Source organism: Clinocottus analis, unplaced genomic scaffold (assembly GCF_023055335.1).
Source record: "Clinocottus analis isolate CAN_PGR_092001 unplaced genomic scaffold, fCliAna1.0.p SCAF_19, whole genome shotgun sequence".
In the NCBI taxonomy this organism is placed as follows: Eukaryota; Metazoa; Chordata; class Actinopteri; order Perciformes; family Cottidae; genus Clinocottus; species Clinocottus analis.
Window position 1 is genome coordinate 10,629,735 of NW_027175920.1, and position 22,114 is coordinate 10,651,848.

Genomic DNA, 22,114 nt, shown 5'->3' on the forward strand with positions numbered 1-22,114 from the left:
GTCATCAGCACAGCTCAGTGTCAGCTGGCTGAGCAGAGCATGGTGGCACAGCAGAGCAGCAGGACGAGGTGTTGCTGCTGGGCTTCGACCAGGAGAGTCAGATGAGACAAACAGTTTGGATCCCACGTCCGAGTCCTCAAAGTGTAGAAATGTTCGATAACTCCAACTACCCCTTCAACTGTTTTAACTACGATGGGGACGGATATCCCTCCTCCAGCACAGACGAGGAGAAGAAAATGTGTAGACCCGCGTACAGGTATGGAGCGTTTTCTTTTTACTTTATGTAACTTTGAAAAAGCTTTTTATGTCACTTTGGCTACTAGTGTGTCATACACATTTAGTAGGCTTTAAATTGTATATAGAGACATGTTTTTATTGTTTTTAAAAGTGTTTTTTTTATATTTCTGTCATACCTTTGACATACTGGGCAATACAAAAAGTTTGTTTAGTGAAACCTCGTTCAGTTGATCATTAAATACAATGCAGGCCTGTATTCTGTATAATACAGTTGTTCTAAAAATATATAACTAATCACAAATATATCGTAGGCATAGTTAGATATAATGTGTCATAATTTCCCTTCGGTGTATAGATTCTGTTATCTCAATTTTTAGTAGATTTTTTTCTTCTTCATTTAGTTTCATGATTTCTCACATCATATAAATGTAACGATATGTTTAATACAACAGTTTAATTTGTTGTTTAAACTGTGTTTGAATTCATCTAAAAATAGACTTCAAAACCTTTCATCCCATCCACACTGCTTCTCCATAATATCACCTTGTTTTATTAGTTTATGAGAATACATGAGGGTTGCTCATACAGGTGCTGGACTGATGATCAGAGCGACGCATGAGATGTCTTTTGTGTAAACTCTTTGTGATTGATGTCGCACAACCAGCACAGAACACAAATGAGTCATTCAGATTTCTGTTATTGGATTTGACACATTAAACTGTACATTTGAGACACGTCTTCTTTCAAACAAAAGGAATACATATTTTTCATGCAACATATAACTCACAAAATATATTTTGATTTGCTATAATAACAGTGCAAATTCGTAATGTCTAAATTTTGCCTCCATCTAATTGTTAGGACGAGTTTGTAGCAAAGGGAATGGTACATACTAAAAAAAACAATTAGTAGAACTTAGTAGTAGAATTTTTACACACGCATGTCAACAAAACACAAAGATCTTGCGCCTTCATCACGCGTCTATCTTTGCTCAACGTACCGCGGCGTGTTGCGTGACCAGAGTGTGTGTCTGTGTGTCAGCTACATAGCTCTGATCGCCATGGCCATCCAGCAGAGTCCCGAGCAGCGGGTCACTCTGTCGGGCATCTACGAGTTCATCATGAAGAGGTTCCCTTACTACCGCTCCAACCAGAGAGCCTGGCAGAACTCCATCCGGCACAACCTGTCGCTCAACAGCTGCTTCATCAAGGTGAGCAGGGGACACTGGGAAATGTTGCCTGTGAAAGCAAACTTTTCATGAATTATTGGGTTTAAAAGATGTACTATGTCCAAGTAGCATGAAGCAGGAGAGGAAATGGCTCCAGTTGTGTCCTTTCCCTCGCAGTAACGGCGTGTTTCTTTCTCTTTGTAGTATTGTTTGTGTGGTATTTTAAGTCGTGGTTCAGGATTCTTCATATTTCCCGCAGGTTCCTCGTACGGAGGGCAACGAGAAAGGAAAGGGAAACTACTGGACTTTCGCCAGCGGCTGTGAGTCAATGCTCGACCTGTTTGAAAACGGCAATTTCCGGCGGCGCCGGCGCAGAAGGAACATGAAAATCGGCTTCCGGGATTCAAAAGAAACCCCTTTCCACCCGTTGGAGAGCCACAGCAACCAGCACGTAGCCGCAGCTCGGCGGCCCGAACCCGACTCCACTGTGTGCCCTTTGAACCCTGAGAGGCCGAGGCCAAACCACCACGTCCCAAACCCCCCGCATGGGAAACCCGAGTCAGAGATCAAGTTCAGCATTGACTACATCCTATCCACTCCGGATCCACCCCTGCCCGGGTCCAGATCCTCCCACGGCCCCGTTCACATAGGGCCCACGGGGCCTCCCATACATGTCCTGGAGCCCCAGCACCTGAACCTGCACTTCTGGACTCTGTAAGAGGAGAGGAGAGACTAAACCTTTTCTCTCTCTGTCGTCTGTGTCCATACCTGGGACGTACTGTAAGGACATCAAAGTCAGAGAAGAAACTCCACAGAAGGGATTTGACTAACTTGAAAATGTAAATGAGGCGCAAAGTATAGAGGTACAGTATTGTGGGATGGATTCTACATGTAGGAAAAGTTCAAAGAAAGCATCATGCTGACTAAGAATTCATCAAAAATATGAAATGTGAACAACACAGTACAGTATTCATATTGTCATTATACTGTACGGGGACATAGACTAGGTTTACAGTATCCTCTATATGTATGTACACAGGAGTCATGCGCACAAATAAGACGTGTCAGAAAAAGACAATGCTGCCTATGAAATCTAAATATAAGTTATGTAGTTTCTCATTATTGGCACGTTCGGTCTTTTTTTGTTGGTGAATGTCACGACAAATGAGTTCATCAATACAAACCTTGTTGTTTCAAACATCCAGACATGTTGAAGACTTACAGTCAGTATACACGTGCTCTTTTTGTCTGATAAAGATAAAACAAAAGAAATATGTATTCCCTTGTAAAAAAAAAAATGTTATTAAATGAAGAAAATTACATAAATTCCTTCTCGCGCTTTGAAAGATCCAGAATCAATCCTTCACTGAAAAGTGTGTTGGAGGAACTTTGTAAGTTACATATTAAATGATGATTGGCTTCCTAAGCACTTCTGAGGTCACTAAGCCACGCCCACATCCTCCTCTTTCCTCCTCTTTCCTCCTCTTTCTTCCTCCAGCAGATGAGTACAATGCTGAAGAAAGACAAGACCTTTTGACATGTCACAGTATCAAAACCGAGCTGTAAATATTAATATTAATGATGACTGAATTGTATTTAGCTGCTTCAGATCCAGAAGTGCTGACTCACTGTTTGCATATCCTAAATGCATAAAACATACACATTCCATACAGTACTGTATATAATGCAAACTAATCGTCAAAGTATACCGTTTGAAGAGTGTTTGACTTTACAATATATCACTGCAAATTAGATTAAACAAAGAGAGCACTTTGGTCACAACCCCACGCTCCATGATTTTCGGATATTCAAATCAGTCTGGACGCAATCTAAAAAGTTCATTGATTGGACTGTTGTAGTCAACGCTCCCACACTGCAACACACAAAGAAACATCTATTGTGGTGATACCGTACGAGGAAGCCCTCAGGAAACAACAACAAAAACATGTTGCCGTCTTTACATTAAGTCTAATTGATTGTCGTTCTAAAGTTTGAGTTTGACTGCCATTGCTTGTACATAAAGCACCATGAACAGGTTGTTTTCCCCTCCGATTTTTGTACTAACACCGTATAATAACCAGTAAATAGTCAATACTTGAGACATTAGCATGGAATGCTCAATGTTTCTTTTAGATACCACCACCACGCACTTATTTGTTATCCTGCAGAGTAACTTCTCCATTTCCTTTGTGCGTTGTGAGAGAATGACTTCAACAGCACGAGCCCAAACTGTAGTTACTGTCTCGTTTGAGTTCATGCCATCTTTTCACTTTTCCATTGCAAACACACCGGCGTCATTACATATATAAGAACGTGAACAGAATGATATGCCGTGTGGATCTGGGCCAAGCGCTGGCAGATTGGGATTGAACATTTTAATATCAGTGACACCTGTGCTGTGCTAGGAGGACATGTCCGATGTAAAAACATAAAGTAGTCCTCTTCTGACTGAGCGTTTGTTTCACACACACACACACACACCTTTTGCAAACATTTTGTGAATATTTTTTATTGACCTTTTGAGATCCTGATTGACTGACACTTAAATTCTAATCCAGCCCTTGTTAATATCGCGCACTGTATCCGCACACACTTAAAAGAGGTCTGGCAAACCTTTCCCTGCCCGTACAAGAGAGATCAATCATAGCGTGTCCCCGTGCCGTTGAAGGGACATTTTTCAATTTAACCTTTATATTATGTCTTGACTACATCAGAGGAGGGTTTCAACGCACTTAACATGAGTGGCATTTAATATAGCATAACACTTGCAAGGTGAGGCCGAGATGTGACCTTATTTAAATATAGAGGCCCCTGCCGAAGCCTTAAGAGCAACACCTCCCCCAACAAACACACACACACCTCCCGACGCAATTATAATTAAACACACCTTATGCCTCCTTTGCAAATGCCCCTCATCGATCTGTGGCTTTTTAACATTCATGTGTGAACTGCCCCCCAGCAAACGTCTGCGGCTGCACAAATGTTTATGGATCAGCAAGTTTCCATTAACAAAGTTGTTGATGTTGAATAGCGGGGGCCGCTGCTGCCATGATGCCGCGGATATATTTGGGTAAATTAACTTAGCATAAAGTGCTCCGAGGCTACGCGGGTCTTTTGAGGCAGCTAAAGAGAAAGCAAGGCACCAGTCAGGCCCGAAAAGTCAATGCACATATCATGTTGTCGGGGAATATATGAAACTGTAGCTACTGGCGCATTGTCCCAATGAATGGCCTCTATTAAATAACTCTTCTAAATTCATCCGTTTGGTTTCATTCCTCGTTAATGCTCCTCACATTTTGTTCATAATTATGTGCAATTCTATTTCTCATTTCGGCGTGCGGGAATTTATTTAGTTTGAGACTTCATTACGCTGCCAGGTAAAATGAGCAGCTCACGGCGAGAAACAGCAGAGTGGCACGGTGAAGGAAAATGGGAAATCATTGATCTGCAACGTTAATATAAAGTAAATCATAAACACAATTAGGTCATTTAATCTTGTTTAAGCTTGTTTAGCGATCAGATTGCACCGAGGCTGTGGAGGGGATGAAGATACATATTAGTGTTTACTTTGCGTTTTCTCCCTCTGTGGTTGAAGGAGTGATCCTCACTGCAAAGACAGTACCAGCTAGCAGCTAATGAAGAACAGGGAAGTAGCTCGAGGCTGTGATACACACACACACACACACACACACACACACCTGCAGGTATACAGCCTGCATGCACTTTAAGGCAGGAACGTGCTATTATTTGAAAATGGCTTCAAGTGTGTGTGTGTGTGTGTGTGTGTGTGTGTGTGTGTGTGTGTTTGGTAATGAGTAAATCAACGCGGCGTGTCAATCAATGGCAGTTGGTGGACGTGTTTACATTTTGCCTGTCAGAGGGATGTCCCTGCGAGGAATACCAGAAGTGCTTTTTCCAGAAAAAAAATAGAAAATAGTCAATTTAATAATAAAAAAAAAAGGCTTGACATTCAAATGGAAATATAACTCAGGAATCTGCCAGAAATCTGTTTAAATTTGTCAGTTCTCATTTAATAAACACTCCACACGTGGTGAAGTTTCAGGAAAGGTCCCGTTGCTCGAGGGTCGCGGTTAGATCCTTTGACCCACCGTATGGAAGCCCGGAGGGGACTTTATTAAAATGATAAACTCGAAAAAGAAATGCAATTCCACAATAGCACACAATTGTTCCTTGTATGTGTTTTTTGAGTCAGGAAGTTTAATTGCAGTAATCAAATTGTCACTGGAATGAGAGCTAAACAGGCTCTTTGACCACATGTGAAATTAAAATGGAAAATCTATTTAATATTTCATTTTCAAAGGGTAATATTAAAAATGTTAATTCAGACTTGAAAATTGAATCACAATGTTATACAAACAATGCAACCTTTCCATTAATATCATTAAAATACATTTTAAAAAGATTTGTTTTAACTATTTGAACATTAAATAGTGGTTGGTGCTCAATGTTCTGCGTTGCTTTACAGTGGACAATATTAAAATGCAATAAGCCAAACAGGATTTTGCGTTTACATTTCAATGTCATTACGTTCTTTTGGTGTTCAAATGAAAATGCAATCTGATGGCAGCGTCTCCATCCCAAACCAACTTAACTTTTCTAAACAATATAAGCCGCAAGCTGATAGTATGCTGTGACATTTTGTATGACTTTTTCCACAAGTGTATTATGATTCCTTCATGGCATACTATAAGTGTTATCCAGTGTTTTCTGGGGGATGTAGATGCAAAAAAAAAAAAGTACATTATAGACCCAAAATCATTCAACTATGAAACAAAACATGTAATGTGACTGTTTCCAGCTGTGTACGCACAGTAGTGTTGTTCAGGTGCAACTCCTCACCTGGATGACATCATCTCCTCCAGCCTGCTGCTCCTCTAACAACTCATGTGTGAGCACTAACAGAGACGAGCAACACGCTCCCTAAATGGTCTGTCATCATTTCAGCATCAGAAGTTCTGGACATCAGATTATCAAAGATATTCTCAATTAGTGTAAATTCAAATTCAAATGATCTGAATGGACTGGATGCCCGCGTCTATTAGACCATATTATAGTTTTTTACATGAATGTTCAAGAAGCTCACAACAGAGCTCAAGAGACCAGTGCATTTAAAATATGTTGCATGCTTTTAATATTCAACATAACGCAGCTGGGACCACCACAGAGCTTCAGCACAGTTCATCTCAGATTGTCTGTTTAACGTTCCTCTTCCTCCCAGACGTCATCCATTGATGCCGCATACCTAAAGCTGTGAAAGATGATGACATCACAAAAGGGTTCTTACCAGCAGGTGCCTCCATCGACAACACATTTAATGTAAGTCTGCAACACATCTGACAGTGATACAACAATACACTTTCATAAGTCATAGATAGATTTAAAGTTAGCATTGACAATAAAAAGGGTATTACAGATTAATGTAGACTATCCTGCACATATTTTGGAATGGTAGGCGGCATTAAGCACCTAGAAGTTGGCAGTTTTATCTGTAAAAACACAAAAGAGAAGAGGAAGACACAGGAAGGAACCTGAAAAGAGGAGATTTCAGGTGTGGACTTACGGTTCTGACGAGTGAAGCAAATGTGGAAGTGCCTTAAACTTTCATTTCTGCTACTCGCCATCAGGGGGCGACTGTGGTTGCAAAAAGAGGTCTGGTTGTATGGAGGACAACGAGAAACTTCTTGATTTATTATCTCAGTAGACATCGTGAACATGAGTTTATGGTCACTGTGACTATAGTTTCAAGTCTTCTTCAATGCAGCTTGATATACGTTTGGTAAATTATGCGGACGAACAAAATCCAAGATGGTGGATGTACAAAATGCCGAACTTGAGGATTCAAAACGGCCGCCGATAAACCAATAAGTGACGTCACGACGACGACATCCACTTATTATACACAGTCAATGGGAGAATTGTATAATCTTTATGAATACAATAGAAAATGATTTGTACAAACCTGAAAGCTGCATTGATCCTATAAACATCAGTCCGCCTGCAACCTTTTATTTAATGAAACACAAAACAGTGTAGGCACGAAGAAATGATCTTTTATTTCATTTCATTTCCATTTGTTGTCCTTACGTGTGGCCTTCACATTAAAAATACACACACTTTAAATATAAAAGATTAATAATGCCATAGTTGTAGCCTGAATTGCCTTAAAGGGAAGAGAGATCCACACTTGTTTCCACCTGTGTTCCTCAGTTAGTTTTCCACTCCTCTAAACGCGAATACAAGGTGTCATTGAAAGGTTAATCATGCCTTATAGCCACCCAATCCCTTTAAAAGGGGCCATGCAGTCCATTAAATCATTAAATTACAAATACTGATGCATTATTGTGTTCATCACTTTAATCTTACAGGTGGTAAAGCTTTGAAATACCTTGTATGATAATGATCATTTTATAATCACAAGTAGAGTTAGCAAATAAATGTGGTGGAGTAAAAAGACCATTTGCCATATACACTAACCAGGGCTAAATAATACCATAATATAATTGTTTTAAATACCACTGAATTTCCTTACAGTAAATATATAATGTAATATGATGTACTCTGCAGATTACAGGCACAACTCCTGTTGTCAAATCTGAAAATGTTAAATAAAAGTGAGAAGTTTCAGGGGAATTTTAAACAGTTTGTGATTGTGTACATTTATTTAAACATATCAAAATGATACGGGAGCCCTGTGGCCTCAGGGTTTAAGCACCAGCTGACATCCATCCTCAGATTAAGACATTTGTTTGTCATCGTCAGAATGCATTACACACAAACAGACTACACTTGAATATTCTCTAAATAGCATTTACACATTTCGATGGCTTCTTATTCCAGGTGACAAATGCCAGTTGAACAACACCGGACGACGCTTTGATCCTTCTTCTTGGTGCTCATGGTGGAGTTGTCGTGTGATCAAGTTCTGTGTTGCAGAGCAGATCCATTGCACTGTCAGCAGAACATGCAATGCAACTACAATGCACCACAGCTCTGGACAGCATTTGCGCCCTCACTGGGAACATCCGGGTGATGGTCGATCCGAAGGTTGTTGCGGTGATTCCTGCTCCGTTCTGCAAGTAGTTCTCTTCTGGGAGATGAAGCCATTGAGGATTCAGGAGGACGGCTTCTCGTGATCCATTCAATTTCAACACGCGTGTGGTCGGTCTCTGTAGGCCGACCACCGGGGGTCGCTATCCAGCTGCTTGTGGGCTAGAGGAGAGTAAAAGCTGATGCTCTATGTTTCTGCTGTTTGGTCCGACAGCTCCACACACTCAGGCCTCTGCAACAGATGCTATGCTAGTTAATGTGATGCCAAGATAGGAGCAACATGTTGAAATTCAGCAGCTTTGAGGTTAGATTTGACTCTGCATCACTGACTCACTATCAACAGTCGTGGTCTCACACACACTGACACACACACACACACCTAAAAATAAACATTTCATTCAGAATTTCCTTTTAGTGATTAACTTGAAAACATAAAAGCATCCATTTACCTCTTGAAGAGAAATCCACGAGCGCTTTTGTGCCATGTGATTTTAAAGAGATTATTCTGGAGTGAAACCAGCACGTTGAGTCAAACTGGGATCCCGTGCACTGGTGTGTTCCAGTCTACTGTCCGACAGACACAGCCCTCTTTTTTCTTTTGACCGGGAAAACGCTCCAGTGGCCGAGGCTGAATGTGTGGGGCCATGTTGTGGGATGAGGCGATGCCTGACGACCAATGGGGAAGCCCCTGGTGTGGGGCCCACGGGCCTCCAGGGAGGGTTTACTGCAGGTCAGCTTCAGCCATTACCATCTGAAGAAGAAGCCAGGCGAGGGACGGTATGCCAAGGAGAGGACTGGAGCGGCGGCAGCACAGAGTTGTGAGGAAAATAACGTTCTACAGGAAGGCCGCGGAAATAAAAAGACAAAACGGCGAGAGTGCTGGACACACTGCTAATGTTTTATTAGAGTTCATGCATAAGTCAAACACAAAGAGAAATGGGAGATGAGGCAACTCAGGAAAGAAGCAGTCACACAGCACAGCCTCGCTTATCAGCATCTCTATTCATAGCATCCAGTGACGTACAAAGAAAGTCATTGTTCCTCTGCAGAACAGAGATGACTGGCAGAGTCTGGGGTACGCTGAGATTCAGTTACAAATCACCGACAGAGCTCACACGGATATAAACCAGGTCGATAGCAAACAGGATAGCAACAACATGTATTCTTTAAAACACACATTTGTAGGCTTCTTTTTATTTTGTTAATCAACTGAGATAAAAGGTTTCTGCGTTACAGAACAGCTGACACACACACACACACACACACACACACACACACACACACACACACACACACACACACACACACACACACACACACACACTCTGAACACCAAAACAAGGAAACAGAAGGAGAGGTTGTCCATTCAAAATGTGCAATATTGATGATTTGTTGAAACGTGGTCAAGTTAAACTTAATCTGTTTTGCCATGTGCTAATACGTCAGAGTGAAACTATTCAAATATGAATCCTTCATGAGATAAATGGGAGAACTCGTGTGGTTCTCTTACAGCTATGAATCAGTGATGGGCCTCAATTATAAGTCCATATTTTTACTGTATGAACAGATACAAACAAGAAGAATATCCATAGAACCAAGAGAACCATGACACATAAAATACATTAGCCAGCAGCAATGTAGAAAAAGGAAAATCTGAACTCCATTAACAAAAGAAAAAAAAAACACTAAAACGCACGCCATTATGACAATTCTTCATTCTGTCCCTTAACATTTCCCCTTTTTTTATTTCGCACAATAAAACAATTTAAAATACTGATCTGATGAAGAAGAAAAATAGTTCTGAATAAATTATTTCTACACTTCAGCTCAAATATTTCCAAACGGTTCTCATTAATTACATCTGGTTTAAGTGTTAAGCTGATTACAGTACAGGTTGAAAGGTAATGCGGCTGTCAAAGTGCACGCTTGTTTTAAGCTCGTCGTGATTGTGTAACGTGTTGCATGTATTAGTGTCGAGAGAGTAAAATGTCTCATTTGTAGCACTATGTCTGCAGCCAGCTCATTGCTGAAAACAAATGTCATGTTGAAAAGGTCAGGCCTTTTAAGATGTCAGCATAAAGAAATGGAGGAGGGGGGAGAACACAGATATAATGCGCCAACAGCTTCTGTAGTGTGATATTGCATTCTCATTACATGCCTGGACATTAAGCTGTGAATTCAGAGTCAAAGACAGGACCCGATTATGTACCAACAACCCAATTACCCAAGAAACTTTCTTCCGCGTCCAGAAGAAAGCAGAATTTTGGTCCGAAATCATACAGAACACAATTTACTCAAAATGGAGTTAAAACCTACGGTGAGTGAAGACTCACAATAACAGCGTACGACCAGTAGGACCCACCGACTGGGATTCTGTTCAAAGTAACCAGAGCACTCCCTGTGAACTCAACAAGGCCTGTGTGCTCTGTTAAAAACGGATAATTACACAGCATTTTTTTTTTTTTTTTAGCAGATGGAATTAACTACCTGCAAAAATCCCATCAGCAGCTTCAGGTGAATAAAATCTCAGCAAAATGATCTTGACGACAACAACTGTGGTTAAGTTTGTCAGAGAAATATACACAAGATGTGATTCAGAGGAGGGTGAGGATGCAGTTTTTGACGTTGTGCGCAATTATGCCAATCACAAAAACTATCCTTCCTTCTTATTCCTTTTAAATTAGTTTTTGTAGATCAGATGTGTACGATTCCCTTTTACTTGTGAAAAACCACAGTGAGTTACATCCCTATTGTCAAAGCAGCCAGAAGATAAAGCCTTTTCAAAAAAAATAAAAACAAATCTACATTAAATCAACATCTTTCTCTGCAGCTTAAATATACACATAACTAATAAACTTGACGTTTGTCATTTACAGATTTACAATTCAACTGACTTGCACCGCGGTACTGCTGCCTGTGACGGGCATTTCCGCAATAACTACCATAACGTTTCTGTCGGGGGCTTTTGCTAATATTAAAAACGTAAAAGATCAATAATGGTGGTGTTAATGCATGCTTCGAGGGCTTTGGGTAAGAAATTGATTTCCTACTAATAAGCGGAACTCTTTTATAAAACTCTCTTCTTGAGGATTAGCTGCAACATGAAGCTCTGCGGCTCTGGAGGGAGATTCTGCACGCTGAAACAAGAAGGAAAACGCCGGCTGCCTCTTAGTCTCTGACACGAGTCATCTTGTGCGGTAAGATCCATCGTCTGGTGGCGCGATCAAAATAGGCCATTTGTTTGGTTTCCCCTTTCTTGTGAGAAATTAAACGGAGAGCATGAATAATTCCTTTTTCATAAAAAGGAGAGCATTTACAAATCTGTAGTGTGAATGAAAAAGTGTTGGATCCTAACGGCTGAGGATGTATTTTAGTGTCAGTCTGTCCTCGGGTGATGCTGCTCGGCTGCTCGGGTCTTCGGCTGGGGGATCAGAGGTCAAAGCAGAGGAAGATCAAGGTCTACATGGCGAACAAAGCGTCCTCCGGCCTCTCTGGCTTCTTGCGGTTGGGGGTTCCCTGCGCTGCACCCGGCTCACCACTGGGGGGCGACGGTAAGCTGGGCACCATCTCTGCAGCTTTGGCTCTCTCCTCGAGGAATTTGTCGAACTCTGTTGGATCATTGAAAAGGAAAAAAAAAAGGAGGACGAGAATGTGAATTTTAGTGTTGATGTGGATAAGATGTAGCTGAATACAGAGCAGGAAATCAACAGATGGAAAAATTTGAGAAAAAAAGATGTATGACATACCTTCACTTGTTACACCTTCTTCACCTTCATCCCCTTTCTGGTGAGAAAAAGCAAAGACAACACTGTCACATCTGGGAGTTGACTCAAAGTTGAACCCAATCTATTGCAAACCACCGCAAACCAAGTTAGGTTTGGATCCCGTGCACAAAATCACCACACACCGGAAACGCACACTCTTTTAATAAAACTCAGTTTCATTATATAACAACAAGCCACTTACCCGACATTACCACTAAACCAAAATTGAGCAGAGCATTTGACATGATAGATTTCTATTGATGCCCATTCATAGAAAATAGCACGAAGATCATAATAACTCCACCAGTTATTTCCCAACCAAAACAGCTGGATGTGACCACTCAAAGATGCAACGCCATCTCATAAAAGTGTGTAAAATGAGCATGACTGTTATGCTTTGCTGCTTATTCTCAGCTACAAACACACAAGTACACATTCCTTTCTAAACATTAAAAGAGTATAGACTTAGGGACAAGTTATGGTAAAATAAACTATTTGACCGGCAGCTACAACTAAAAATCTCACGCAGGAGAAGAAACTTTATCCCTGACTGTTGAGCTGAAGCATGTCATTCACAACCCAGAATGCTGTGCAACATGTGTCTGCATTTCAAAACTTCATGCTGATTTTACACCGGATTTAGTCCGGTCAGTTTGTCCCCATAACACAGTGTTAGTAACTTGAAGTGAACAAGGATGTAAGTGTGTGATTGGCCAAAAGGTGAGGAAATGTAATGTTAAAGGAATGGGTTACTTCCTGGCTTTGAAGATAAAGGGATGAAACAGAGTGAAAAAGTACAGTGAAGGGGAGAAAGAGAACTGCAGGCAGAAATAATAAATCATGATGGGCTCACCACATCAGTACACAGCCACTCCTCTATGTCATCCATGACAGAGGACTGGCCTCCGACGCCCTGCGGGGGGCAGCGGCGAGATCGCAACAGGTGGCCGGAGGGCAGCGGTGCCACAAAAGAAAGAAATAATAAAAAAAATCCCGCCCCAAACACAACAGAAAATATGACTTAAATGAACTTCAGCGTCAACTCAAATGCAACTTAAGAAAGTATTGTGAGGAAAATAAATAAAAGACATGGAATGGAGCTCAATGTGGCGTGGCACATCGCACAGAGTCATGATCATGACTGAGTCACACCGACATGCAGGAGAAACCACAGCACAACAGCCGATTAAGACGGGACTCCAGGTTAAAGGCAATGAAGATGAATGTAGCAGGCAACAGCATATCTTACAGCACAGCGACGGCCAGTTACCACCAAGTTTATCTTTTAAATTTGACTGTTTCACACAGTCAATAACCCAGAGAGCACATCGAACCAACCGATTAGCAACATTTGACAGCCATTCATTGCCTCTCCTGCTGCACAGTTCAGTAGCGCCAAGTGTGAAAGTAGAGTTAAGACGAACTACAACCGACAAGACAAAATATTTGTCTTGTGTTAGTAATGCATGAAAAACAGCAGCAGAGAATGGGTAGCAGCGAGGATCCCTAAAAATTAAAGTACACCGGAGACATGTTGAGAGCCACACTGAGCAAAAAACAAACAAACAAAACTGCTGAGAAAAGATTGCTGTGAGAACTACATGCTGGGTTAGAGTCACAAATCGACAAAAACATACGGTCCAAAGAAAAGTTTCAAACCCTGTTTTCTTATTTTGTTAACTAACTGAGCAATTATTAGCATCCAGCAGCACCGGCTAAAGCATGCAGTTGCATGGCGCGCGCACAAACACACACTCAAATGTTTTTTTGGAGTGGTTATGAAAACACAGACTGAGAATTAAAGCCCCACACTGGAGATCAAAGCCTGTGTCACTGAGACTCACCGCTCCTGCAGTCGGCTGTTGGACATCCAGAGTGGGAGGAAGGCCGTCAGAGGTGTTGCTGTCTTCTACTGACGGGCTGAGACAAGAGGTAGAAAATTGGCTTTTAGAATCCTGTTTTGTCTCATTTATGGGAAATTGATAATATAAACAGAGCTGAAACAATTAGTTGATAAACTGATGGACAGTAAAGTGATCTACAACAATGTTGATATTCAATTAATCTTAATTAATTAATGTAAGATCTGAAAAATCATCTACAAACTGCATCGAAAAACGGCACGAACGGTACATTCTGGTGCATAAAAATTGATGCACAGTAGATTTCCCCGATTCATTTGGAAAGCGTCCTTACCTCTTGTGTGTTTCAGGCAGAGCTCCCGTCCTCGTCTGCGCAAACACGTCAAAGTCATCCTGGCCCGGAGGAGGCTTACAGCTAGACAGAGAGCTCAAGGTACTGCTTACACTGTCAGCGCCCACGTCTGGAGGGAAAGAATACACTCCATTGTCCAAAAACACAACTGCACTGCTTAAACAAAGTAAATGGAATAGTCACTATTCCACCATTTAATAGTCTACTCTCCAAAGAAGAAAAAAAACACCTGGGGATAAATTAACAGCAGTGGTGCAGTGATTAAAGGAATGACTTTTATTCACTTACTTGCCAAGATTTACACAGTAAGATCAATACCACTCTGATATCTGTGCATTAACTATGGCACAAGAGCCAAGAGTTAGCTTAGCATTAAAACTCTCTTCTAGCTAACTCTCAGTAACAAGGTCAAATAGAGGAATCTCTTAAGGTGTTGAACCTCCTCTAATCCAGTGTCCTGTAAACTCTCCTGTTTTCAGATGAAGTCTCTATTCAAAATTAGCGCTTGGTTAATGGCGGAGGCGGGGTATACGCACCGAGGACGGCCAGGCGAGAGGCCAAGGTGGCCGGGGAGGAGGGCCTTCCCGCGTGGGCCGTGACGGCGGGAGGCAAGCTGCTCGGGGCAGCGTTCTGCATGTTGCTGACCACCGCTGGAGAACCCGGGCCGAGGTCTATGAGGTTGTCCTCTGTAGCCTCACTCAAGACCTGGTGAAGAAGAACAGATGAGAAACACTAAAGCTGTTGCTATCGTGTGGAAGCTAACTGAAGGATTTAGGGTTTCTGGCACTTGAGCAACAAAACAAATCCTTTTGTGGAAGTCGAAGAAAAAGGCACGGTTATATAGCATATTAAGTTCCTTGACTGTGTCTAGAAAAAAAACATTGGGGTTGAAATAGAAGTAAAAGTAGAAGAAAAGAAGTCAAATTAAACCATGGTTCAAGTACCATCATGGAAAACATGTAGGCTAGCTTCAGGAGAGCCTGAAAATGTCTGTCACTGAGGATAGCAGAAAATTAAATAACTGTTTAAAAAACCTGTTTCTTAAGGGGATTCAGGAATACTGGTCTTCATTAGAGACATTTACCTTTTCTATGTGGGGTTAGTGTTGTGAATAGCAATACAAGTGCTGTTATCTAGAAGGAAAAACAATCCCCTTAAGAAGGTAGGAATACAGCAGGGAGAGAGGAGGGAATATTGAATATTTGGGCTCTAGAGGAATAAATATACTAAGAGCCTTTTGCAAGTCCCAAACCCTGAGTGTTTGAGGTAATGCAAACGCAACATGACAGTGATTCTTGGGACACGCTCCCTTAGTGCCATCTTATCGCTCATGTCACTGTCAGTCTGCCTCCAGGTTTCATCATCTCATTAGCTGTCTGGGGCTGCATAGTCAAAACATGCCATATGGGGGTGACAGATAGTGGTGGAGGCAAGGACCCATATTATTCAGCCATGTTTCAAGAGTCGTCTGGTCATTTAGGGAGTTTGACAATATTTTCATACTTGCCTGTCTCAGCTAGCCACAGAAACAGAAGAACAGAAAAGAACAGAAAGGAAGAGACAGTGAATACCATAAACATGCCTGTGCAGGGACACACTGTAATGGCATGATATCTACGGAAGATATAGCATGCCTGATTAACTGGAAACCCAATGACGGGGTAAGTATGTTCCAACAAAGTATCCGTGGCCCATGCTTTTCAGATTCCTGGCAATGTTTTTGGTTTGAGCGGATTTTGTTGTATAACTGAGAAACTATGAATCTTTACATGCAAGAACGAGATGGAAACCAAAGGAAACGTAAAAAAAAAATGGATGAAGACAGAGAGACTTCTACTGGAAGCAGTTGCAGGTATATGATGTGCAGTGTGTGAAGTCGAGGGAACATTGCGAGGCAGGAATATATTTCCGTACAGATGTGCCAAAGCATGATAAATGGAAGATGATCAGAAAAAGTAGGATTGTTTGTAAAATAAAAAACAGGCAAATGAAAGTAACACAAAACAATGACTTCCATCGGATGCTGAAACCAGCCTTTTAACAATGCAGTTAGGTGTCGTGGCCGTTTAATCCCAAAGCACCTTTTGGGCATGAACCACTGCTCCAAACTGACTGGACTCTTGATTGCATTTCACTCTGGCCTGGACAACACTAGTGATCTATAAAATACAATCTGAGTACTAAAACGCAATGACTGTGCTTTGCACCGACTACTGAGTTGTCACAGCCAATGTTTCCCCCTGCTGGACAAGACTTAAATTCAACAGGTCTGCACTGACAGTAGACAGAATATTCAAAATGAATAATAAACATTTGAAGAAATAATATTTGCTTTGCATTTCGTAATGAAAGTTAATGCATGCACGTCTTCATTATTGATTTCCATTTAATTAGGCATGTGGATCTGGTAAATCACTGATAGGTAACTGACAGATAACAACACTTGACATGCAAGTCCACAGTACTGACACTGAAAGGTCAGAGGGTGAGAAAAACGTGAGCAAAAATATAAACATCACGACATGGAATAACTAGCTTAGAAGTCTCAGACAGGTAATCCAGGATATTTACGAGCGATCCGAACGTTAGTTACCAACTGCCGACTCACCCCATTGTTGGCACTCTGAGCCGAGGACCTCCCAGACCTAAACCTCTCATACCTAAGACAAACATCAAGAAAGGACATCATAAAATAAAAACACAAAATCTCCCAAGAGTTTACCTCACCAGATCCGTGCAAACATACAATAACGTTTCGATATGCATACTTTGGTTTTAAACCTCCTAAAGGAGTAAGTACAATAATGCTTTTTTTCCCCCCTGTGTGTTCAAACCTTTCGTAGCGCAGGAAAATGTTATTCAGGTCATCGTTGACATGCAGCAGCTCCTCAGTCACCGTCTCATTGGAAACACAGGAGATGAGCTCCATTATCCTCTGCTGCATGGATCTACAAGTCCTGTTAAGCTCCTAAACACACAGGATGTACACATACACACGTATTTCATAGTGGTCTCAGGCTACTGTCAGTAATGCTTTATACATGTATCTTCAACTAAAAATACTAGTTGCATTTTATATTTAAAGATACACAAATGCACTCAGACAGACAGACAGACAGACAGACAGACAGACAGACAGACAGACAGACAGACAGAGAGATCCTTGCCTGTAGCAACTCATAGTCTGAAGCATCCTCCTGTCCTGGGACCATCTCAGTCAACATCTCCGACATCACTTTAGTGTTTCCACGAACAACGTCCAGCTCACTGCGCAGCCGGCAAATCTGTGTGTCAGAGTTGAATTCATCTCATCAGTTAGTATATTATTAAGAATATTTAATGTTAAAGCCAATAGTGGTGCATTTGAGGGGTACGTGGAAAGCTTATAAAAAAAAAAAAGAAGATATTTGAATAAAAGTGTGCGAAGAAGGACCATAAACAGAGAAACAATGCTGAACTTTAATAAATTAACATAACACATTAGCTACCACTGGAACACAACTGATGTGTTGAACAGAGAGTGCATTAAAACTACACAGCAAAGCAACAGAACATTAAAAAAAATAACTAGCTAAAAAGTTACACATAAACAGTTAGTGAATAAACAATTGAAATAGTTATCTAGGAGTAATAATTTAACTGTTGAAACATCCAGTTTCTGCCACTCCAAATGGCAGTAGTATGAATACAAGCTTAACGGAGGCAACCATGACATGATTGGGAACCATTGGCTTCCGGCATAGAAACAACTGTGTTTGCTGCAGCGTATTCAACTCTGCAGTGTTATATAATTTAGTTTGGTCTTTTTAGGACAGGTGCCGACATACGTCATTTTGAATCTTCATGGCACCAAAAGAAGAAAACCAGAACATGTAGGAGTCTGTTCTCTTGTAAGGGAACTGCAGGTTGCTCCAGAGAGAGTACAAATGTAAACTAGTGTGTTTTGGGAGTAGCACTGTACCTGTTCAGGTGTAGGATTGATGGATCCAGAGGCATGAATGTTGGGGACCTGAGGGGTAATGTAGGCCGGTGGGACAGCCTGTGGTGGGGGTTGAGGAGGGGTGCTGAACTTATGGAGGGTGGAGTCGCCCTCTGGAGCAGAAGCCAACTGGAAGCAAGAGAGAAAGACTGACAAATTACCTAGGAAGATAATCACATTACACTTTGTGCTTGCGCAGAAACATTTTACGCATTTAAGCTGCTCAGTAGGGCTGTCAACAACTCAAGTGGGTATTAAAAATATAGACAAGGAGGATTCATAAAGATAAACCTTCATCCCAACATCATTATTCAGCTGGTATCCGTCCAGGAATAAATAGAAACGGGGCACCCGAAAAATGCTCAGATCTGCGCAGTGTGCCGTATTAATTGGGGAGCTGGGACATGGTGTCAGGGACATGATGCGCAAACTTGGATATTCAAAGTTACGTGTTCATTTAGAACAAAACGGCACTTTCATTAGTATGACGCCACCTACCCGATGAGGGGTGTGTATCGGTGACAGGGTCTCCAGCTCTGACATGGGGAACTCAATGCCTTTCCTCTTGAGCTCCTCATAGATTTGGACCACACCCGTAAGGTCTGGACTGCTCCTGAACGCATCGGCCCACGCCTGTAGAAGGCACAGGAAGAAAAGAGTGAAAAGAGTTCTACAGAAAGAGAGGGAGACTGAATAGATGCGCAAACAAAGCAAGGGATGCGAGAATGGTAAAGAGGCCCGCTCTCTGATCATTTCTTTGAGTCTGCCCTGAATACATTCAGCCAGAAAACCACAAAGCTCCAGGCTCCCCTTTCTCACCAGCGGGAAGGTTACAGCTAAATGGGTCAAAACCCATTACAAGTGCTCAAAATCATGAAAAGATATTAAAAAAGGACTTTGAGGGTGTTCTATATCTCTAAGTATATATCTATATTCAAACTGAAAGCCAGTTTGATCTAAAATTCTCATTTCCACAACAGCTCTGTTCATTTGGTTCAAGTCTGAAGCCAAAATAAAAACAGATTACGAATCCAATACTCTGATCGAGGATGGTAAGAGTAATTTATCAACGTAGAATTACGTTAGTGTTGTTAGGACTATTAACTGTGCACCCAATGCTCACTTTTACAACAAGGTGCACACCTCAACTACTGGGAGTTGGTTGTTATGGAGCTCAACACAACCGCAGTCTGCTGCCCAGCCGGGGATTACACATCTTACTAAACAAAACATCAACAATACTCGTGCTGTTGTGTAAAAGAAGTGCTTTTTGAAACATTTTCCCACACACACGGATTACCTAGCTAATGACTAGACGAACAATAAACAATGCACCCCCCACATCCAGGATTCATGCTGTCACATGGTTTACTTAGTGGAAATAGGAGCAGCCCACGTGAGTTTAGCAGCGTTACCCGAGCTGTGACAGGTAACTAGAGCTGCTCCTGGCTGAAGCCCCGGAGACACTGTACTTTACCCGGGGCTCTGCCTGGGGATGACAGGACACCTTTTGGAGTCTAACACACCCACACATACTTTACTAAACGCATACACTGCTAACCCCACTTCACCTCTCACTAACTGACTCAAATACAAAACACACAGTTCTGTCCCAGTGATGTACAGCCCTAAAAATCAAATTTAAAGATTTAATAACTTTAATGCCAATAACCTATTAGGCTTATGACATTATGTTTATATAACAAGACACAATAGCGTTTCCCTATTACCTTACCTGGATCAGGGCAAGTACTTTGTCTTGAACGATTGTTGGCGGATTGTTTTTAGGGGAGATTATTTTAACAAGCACGCCATCAACAAAGTCCCTGCTAGTAACCAAAGCATGAAAACGATGGCCACAGTTCTTTACACCCGTCTCCAGGACCTGATGAAAGCAGAGAAGAAATCACTGTCACTTTGAACTGTTAGTCAAATCCGGTTGCAGGCAGCTTAAGTTTTGCAAATCAGAAATAGATAGGACACGTTTTAAACTATCTGTAAATGCTGATTGTACATAATGAAACATTACATATTACATTACATAGACTGTGACAATAGGAGGACAAGACAACATGCATAACTAAATTTACATACTTGACAGCATGTAAATGGCTGTAAAGTAGCTGCTGTCTTGTTCACTTTTAACTCACCGTTAAAGTCAACATCACTTCCTTATAGTTCCTGTTGCCATTCAGCCTCTTCTTCACCGCTCTAATTGCATCCTTTGGGCTACACACACACATAGACATATAGTTTTGAATTCTCACAGCTATTAAATGGTTTGATGAAGTAATTCCAAGCCGAATAAACACATTTATCAAGTTGACCGACGTGACTAAATGACGGCGGTCTTTCGGGGCATTTTGAATGCAAGAACGATGGTCACAAACTGCAAAAAGCAGAACAGCAGGTACAGGTACATGTCAATGATTCTTTGACTTATCACACCTCTGCATTTACAAAGTGGTCGCTTTATTTTCAGGGACTAATTATTAACTTGAAAATTCTTTGACCACTACTAACAGAACAAATCAGCCTCAAAGCCGATTATGTTTAACACCATTTACATTCCACACAGAGAAGACAAATGGTGAGTCAAGAGCTATTTTTTAGAGGCCACTGATATACCGTGCAATGCATCGGGTTAGACCCACCCAAGGCAGTTTATGACCCACTAATCAAACAAGACCTGGACGTCACACACCAGCTCAAACATACAGTGCAAGGTTGATGGAGGAATGAGATAACAAATGAGGCCTTTCTTCAATCCACCTTACACAACCAGAGCTAGGCATCTTCTCTCAGTATGACAGATTAAAAAAAGAGGGAAAAAGATAGACTCCGACAATATATCTTGCTCTTGCAATGCATAATGTGATCTGCACAGGAGCAAAGAAGACACAATCGAGCCAGTGCACATAAGAGGGTTAATCAATAACATATGGACATGCATTGTGTTTTCCACTCGGTACTCACCCATCCTCTGTTTCATTAATGATGTCACATATTTCCATGTTAAGAGTCCAGTCTTCATTTTGCAGGGAGCCATCGGTGGCTCTCTCTGGAAAGACACAAGTATTCAATTGAGAGAAGAACCTAATAAAGATGTGTGAGTAAAAGACAGCACACCGACCATAAGACGGTGTCTGGCGGCTAGCTAACCGTTGACGTCAGTTACTATCAGTCAGCGTAGCAGTCACCCTTTACGACTTCAGCACATGTACATGTTTTGTTTTTTTTAGCACTGACCTAAACATGGACAATGGCAAAAAATAGACCTTTGGTTCGTTATGCACTGCGAACAAAGTGACAAGAGATGTTACCGAAGCTACCACTTAGCTAGGCGGCTAACGGTCCAGCTGTAAGCACTCATTCAGGGAGGTTAGCATGATTAAAGGTATAGCGAGCACGTAAATGACGACCGCACAACATTTTATACATTTCCGGGACACACGCGGCTATTCTTCAAGCGGTGTCGCGTCCTAAACATTTGGTTACATACCAATGCAATGCCCCACAGGGGTACTGTAAGGATTTCCCAAAAGGAACTCCATCTTGCTCGACAACAAACAAGTCAGTCCATGGGTTGATGACGATCGAACATGAGGGAAACGTTGTAGAAGTCCCGCCTTCGCCGCAAAGTAATTGGCCGAGAAATCCTGACCTTTGGCGTGATTGGACAGC

At 41.6% G+C, this 22,114-nt stretch overlaps 2 protein-coding genes across 3 annotated transcripts; one reads left to right on the forward strand and one right to left on the reverse strand.

The window, feature by feature from the left end:
* The first annotated feature begins 114 nt into the window (after positions 1 to 114).
* On the forward strand, positions 115 to 2,123 carry foxl3 (forkhead box L3). The gene is made up of 3 exons (XM_068583975.1): positions 115 to 256; positions 1,279 to 1,447; positions 1,665 to 2,123. Exons 1-3 carry the CDS (start codon positions 150 to 152, stop codon positions 2,121 to 2,123), a joined length of 735 nt encoding a protein of 244 aa, XP_068440076.1. The 5' UTR covers positions 115 to 149.
* Positions 2,124 to 11,135: 9,012 nt separating this feature from the next.
* LOC137789405 (target of myb1 like 2 membrane trafficking protein) lies at positions 11,136 to 22,026 on the reverse strand. Of its 2 annotated transcripts, XM_068582957.1 has the most exons (15): positions 21,933 to 22,026; positions 21,407 to 21,491; positions 20,581 to 20,659; positions 20,166 to 20,315; positions 18,929 to 19,063; positions 18,413 to 18,559; positions 17,619 to 17,735; positions 17,286 to 17,419; positions 17,060 to 17,111; positions 14,988 to 15,156; positions 14,434 to 14,560; positions 14,082 to 14,157; positions 13,091 to 13,150; positions 12,220 to 12,256; positions 11,136 to 12,081 (listed from the first exon to the last, which is right to left on the reverse strand). In XM_068582957.1, the coding sequence occupies exons 1-15, from the start codon at positions 21,982 to 21,984 to the stop codon at positions 11,933 to 11,935; spliced, it is 1,569 nt and encodes a 522-aa protein (XP_068439058.1). In that variant the 5' UTR covers positions 21,985 to 22,026; the 3' UTR covers positions 11,136 to 11,932. The 2 variants fall into 2 exon arrangements, with proteins under 2 accessions (XP_068439058.1, XP_068439060.1); XM_068582959.1 differs by lacking the exon at positions 13,091 to 13,150.
* Between the last annotated feature and the right edge of the window lie 88 nt (positions 22,027 to 22,114).